The sequence below is a fragment of the Pseudophryne corroboree genome, chromosome 3 (assembly GCF_028390025.1).
Source record: "Pseudophryne corroboree isolate aPseCor3 chromosome 3, aPseCor3.hap2, whole genome shotgun sequence".
NCBI classification, from domain to species: Eukaryota; Metazoa; Chordata; class Amphibia; order Anura; family Myobatrachidae; genus Pseudophryne; species Pseudophryne corroboree.
In genome coordinates this window covers 524,028,320-524,033,793 of record NC_086446.1, presented here as the reverse complement: position 1 = coordinate 524,033,793, position 5,474 = coordinate 524,028,320, and the positions used below count along the sequence as shown (strand labels likewise).

The 5,474-nt window shown below is 40.4% G+C and overlaps 1 protein-coding gene across 2 annotated transcripts in view; it reads right to left on the bottom strand.

The window, feature by feature from the left end:
* Positions 1 to 1,340: 1,340 nt before the first annotated feature.
* The window catches only part of CCDC137 (coiled-coil domain containing 137), a 69,207-nt gene continuing 65,073 nt past the window's right edge, over positions 1,341 to 5,474 (bottom strand). For both annotated transcript variants that reach the window (XM_063961127.1, XM_063961126.1), the window contains 3 exons: positions 4,482 to 4,564; positions 3,163 to 3,242; positions 1,341 to 1,976 (listed from right to left, as the gene is read on the bottom strand). In XM_063961127.1, coding sequence (XP_063817197.1) covers positions 1,779 to 1,976; positions 3,163 to 3,242; positions 4,482 to 4,564 — 361 coding nt within the window. In that variant the 3' untranslated portion in view covers positions 1,341 to 1,778. The remainder of the gene's footprint in view (positions 1,977 to 3,162; positions 3,243 to 4,481; positions 4,565 to 5,474) is intronic.

Below are 5,474 nucleotides of genomic sequence, written 5' to 3'. Positions count from 1 at the left end.
TTGCCATGGAGATCCACACATCCAAAGCTTCCCCAAAGAGAGCCTGCCCTGTGAAGGGGTAGGTTCTCCATACTTCTCTTGGATTCCACGTCTGCAGACCATTGGCGCAGCCAGAGTCCCCTGCGTGCAGAGACAGCCATGGAAGATGTCCTTGCGTCAGATGACCCAGGTCCTTCATGGCTTCCACCATGAAACCTGCAGAATCCTGTATGTGACGTAAAAACATTTCAATGTCACTACTATACATAGAATCTAATTCCCCTAGTAATGTGCCTGACCACTTTACTATGGCTTTAGAAATCCATGCACAGGCAATAGTGGGCCTTAACGCCACGCCTGAAGCAGTGTATATGGATTTGAGACAGTCTAGATACAGAAGCGTCTACTATAGGGGAGTTTTCCCACTTTTTCCTATCCTCCTCAGGAAAGGGAAAAGCCACCAGAACCCTCTATTTCAAATAATAAAACTAGAAAAACTCCTATGGAGCTCCCCTAGCTGTGACCGGCTCCTCCGGGCACATTTTCTAAACTGAGTCTGGTAGGAGGGGCATCGAGGGAGGAGCCAGTCCACACTATTAAACTCTTAAAGTGCCCATGGCTCCCAAGGGACCCGTCTATACCCCATGGTACCAATGTGGACCCCAGCATCCTCTAGGACGCAAGAGAAAATAAAAGTTTAAAAGAAACTGAAAAAACTCTCTGGAGCTGCAGAGATGTGCATCCTCTCCTGAGGGCACTTTTTTCTAAACTGCCTGTGGGAGGGGGTATAGAGGGGAGGAGCCAGCACGCCCAGTGAAGAAATTTAAAGTGCACCAGCTTCTTTCGACCCCGTCTATACCCCTTCGTACTAAGTCTCCCCAATATCCCTTATGGATGCTAGAGAAAGTTTTTTTTACTGTGATACCCATTTTGAGAAAATGGCTGAATGTAAAATATGGGTCTTACCATGTAGTTGTGCAAGTCGAAGAAAAAAATTGGGGCAATGGTAAAACTAACCATTGATTTTGACGGGTGTCCATTAGTTATTTTTAATATGTGGACATTTACATCCAACTCATTGATAACTTAAAACTAGAAAATGTAAATCCGGCCAACGCCGGGTACTTCAGCTAGTACATGAAGTTTTAACATTGATAATTAGCAGTCATTCTCACAGTGGCTGCTAGGGAAAAACGACAGCACACATTAATCATGGGGGAGATATATCAAACCTATGAGGACAAGTGGACACGTTGCCTATAGCAACCAATCGTCTTCTTAGATATTATTTATCTAGTACATTCTATCAAATGACAGCTTTGCTTTAGAATCAAGACTTTCAATAATTCCAATGCCAATCATTTCACTCTCCATGAAGAATATATTTCAGAACTATACAAAGAAAGCAAAAGTAGACTTTATATATAAAATTGCCATTTACATATATGATGTATCATGGAAGTATGGAATAATAAACATTTTGCATTTTCAGTAAAACATCTGCTCAAATACACCAGGTCAAGTATTACTTCAAAAAGCAGTCAAGTGATATGTACTGTGTTTTCATTGAAGGCAAAGACAAACAACGAGTTCATTTTGTAGCTCTAGATATAGATCCCTTCTCCAGGAATAGACCCACTTCTTCATTATCTGACCTTGACAAATTATCAACACCCATTCATGGGTCTAAAAATCTGCATCCAGCCCAGGTAGACACCCAAATACGGCCCATCGCTGTGTTACGGTTATTCAGCTACTACAACTGCAAATAATACAGTCTGCACTGAATTCATGTGACCTCATGTATGGTGAGGTTTGGACAGTTTCATGTCTGTGGCTTGCTCCGTTCTTTTCTTCTTTAGGTCACGGTAAGCCTGTATGACTCGCTCTCGCTCATCTTCTAACAGTTTCTTTCTGGCTAAGGACATAGCAGGGGCGTGAGATGGGCTGCCTCCTTTATCAAAAAGCTTTTTCAAGAGAAGCTTTTTCTCTCCAGGCTGCAGACAAGAGTGAAAAAAATAAGTGTTGCTAACATATCATGAAAAATTCATATTTGTAAGTTATATCTTCAGTCAACAGTATATTGGTTTATTTATTACAGGGATTCCCCTGCAAGTTTTGCCAGCAGCCACAAGGCAGGTGGAGTGAACAGTGAACTGTTCTTTGGAACTGCAAACAAATGCAAAATAAACAAGAGGGCATTGTGTGTTGTAAGAGAGTTAGCGTGCTGTTCATACAGAGAGAGTGATCACAGCTGTAAATGGAACTATTAAAAACAAAACAAAACAAAAAACACCACTAACATGGTACAGATCTTAAAGAACTTGTTTTGGAGGGGGAAATTAATTTCAATTGTTTTGATGCAGCAAAAATTTCAGATATTCACACTCAATACACCTGCAATATCTAGATACACACCTACAGTATACTGTATATCCTTATCTAAGGATTACATGCACACACACTCAAAGTTGTAGGGGTGGGGTTGATACTCTCTCCTCCAAAGAGACAGGACACTGGGAGAAAACAGTTATCCATATCCCTCAAATATTCCTGCACTCCCCCAGTTTCCACTAGCTCCTAACAGAATTTAATAAAAACAGAGCATTCCAGGATAGGTTGATCTATCCCCACCCCTAATACTTCTGGAGGGGGGGGGAATGCAATTTAAAATAAAAAAAATAAAAAAACAATTTCTCTCCACTTCCTGATCGAGCGAAGAAATAGCCTTGTACAACAGCCCCTCCAGTATACATGGTCATAGGTTTGAAAGATCCATACACCTGTATTTCAAGGATTTTATAGCACGCTCTAAAGTTGGGAGAAAGCAAATCCTACTGCAATCCAAATGGAGATTTCATTAATGGTGACTACTCAAGCACATAATAAATAAAATGAGTATTAAATAATAAATTCCATTGTGTCAGCTATGCCCAACCAGTAATCGTGCATCTAGGTGAATGAGGAACAATGATCTCTGCACGGTATGACATAACCCTGTCAGACAGCTTAAAATGAGCATGGTCTGTTTGGGAGAAGATTACATCCCATCAATGAATGATCGATAACCATGATCTATTCTATTGCATATAATGTAAAATAATGAGACGTCAAATACATTAAAGCATAAAAGATGTTGGTCCCACATTACTGAGTGCTACTACATGTACAGAAACTCTTTACCTTAGTTACAGCCACACTTTTCCTAGGCTTAACAGTGAGAGATGGTGGTTGCATCGCCACTTCCCCAAACATCACTGTGTCTGTGCAAGAAAGACGGAGACATGTCATCCGGCAGAACGGACTTTAAATAGTATTTAGATTTATTAGTTTTCAATAAACACAGTAACCATTATTACGGAGATCTGATTTTCAGTAGAGCTACAATGGCAGAGGTGTCAGCTTACGATGTCACGACCGGAATATTCTATGTGTTCTGGGTCTATGTTTAGACTATGAATTTATTCACCGTCATCTCCGCTCACTCTTACAGATGTCAGGAGGTTTTTGTTTTAACTGTTGATGCCAGAGGTAAGTGCCAAATTCTACACCAGGAGTTGCTGAGGTTTTATGCAATTCAGTAATAACTATTCGCTACAAAAGTAAATTTTACATATACATTTCCCCTGGGCTTTTTTAGTCACTATAATATAGTAAATAGCTTTATGGCCATTATACTGGTAAAGTAAAAATAAAGTAGAAACAATAAAACAAAAAATTATTCTTTTGGATTCTTTCACAAAATTAATTTGACCCATAATATATACTCTTTACTATAATCTTTGGCTTCTAACATTCCCACCCCAGGTGTGCAGGATTTTACCTCCCTGCTGAAGTTCTAAACTATGGCCAAGAGCATTGGCACTGAAAGGGTTAATATCTAATTTGCCTATGCATGAGGTTACCTGTCTGCTTATTAGGATATAAATAGACACAAAGGGGTGTATTCAATAGCTGTCTGAAGCTGCCGTCTTGTCGGAAAGACAGCAGTTTCCGACAGGTTTAGGTCAGAAGGGGTTCAGACCAATTCAATGGCGGCTGATTTTTTCCGACAAGTCTGGAATTCACAACTTGTCGGAAAACATGTGTATTGTCGGATTAGCCGCGGACACACGTGTTCCGCGGCCAAATCTGACAGGTTTTGTCCCCTGTTCCAACAATGTCAGTTTACTTTTTTTAAAGTCAGATTGACATTGTCAGAACCGGGGATGAGACGGGTGAGCAGGGACGGGTGAGTAGTGGCAGCCTTCCAGCAGCACGGCAGTGTCAGCAGCAGGGACTGACCCTGTCGCACAGCAGCCCCGGCCGCTGGGCAACACAGCACAGGGTTTGAGCGGCGTCTCTGCCTCGCCAGGTACGGACAGTTGTCGGGAGCGGCCAAATCTGACAGTCGGATTTGGACGCCCCATTGAATACTGACCTGTCGGTTCCTTTCCGTCGGAAAGGACCCGACAGGTATTGAATACACCCCAAATACTTAAAATGGCTTTTATGAACTTCACCTTTGAACATGTCTTGTTCTAAACGAGTTTCTTTCTTTTCCTCTTTCTTCTTCAAAACTTTATTTAACCGCCTTTGTTCAAAACTGCCAAACAAAAAAAAAAAAACACATGCTATCACGACATACATTACTTATCATTGTAATCACAATAGATCAATAAGAACAGAGACATAATTTACTTTACGTTTAAGAAGAGGACGTTAAGCATTCATAAGTAATTAATAAAAATAAAAACTCAAATGCATACTAATATATTATATATACATACACACACACACACACACACACACATACACACATACATACACACATACATATATATATATACACACACACACATACATCTCATGAACTGCGCACATCACTAAGCCACATGTCTGGGTGCTTGATCAAATTAATTAATATAGCAAGTCCTCATATTCACAATCAGCGAAGCTGGGTGAAATAGAAAAGATCCGCACAACCAATAGAAAAGTATTTATTCACCAATAAAGAAAGTTTCCATAAATGCTCAAGTGAATGATTCCAACATAGTATTAAATAGCAGCGTTTATAAGCATGTTACCACTCCTGGAGACACTCCTCCTGTACCCCTGACAGCCGTTTCGGTGTGTGCGCACCTTTCTCAAAGGGCGTATCTGTTACACTCTTTGAGAAAGGTGCGCAGACACCGAAACGGCTGTCAGGGGTACAGGAGGAGTGTCTCCAGGAGTGGTAACATGCTTATAAACGCTGCCACTTAATACTATGTTGGAATCATTCACTTGAGCATTTATGGAAACTTTTTCTTTATTGGTGAATAAATACTTTTTTATTGGTTGTGCGGATCTCTTCTACTTCACCCAGCTTCGCTGATTGTGAATATGAGGACTTGCTATATATATTATATATGGGTGCTCTATTAATCTTGGCACCAAGAGGACTAAGCGACAAATTGACATTGGGATCCCTATTATAGTCCATGTTTTTAATAACCAATACATTTTTGCATTAG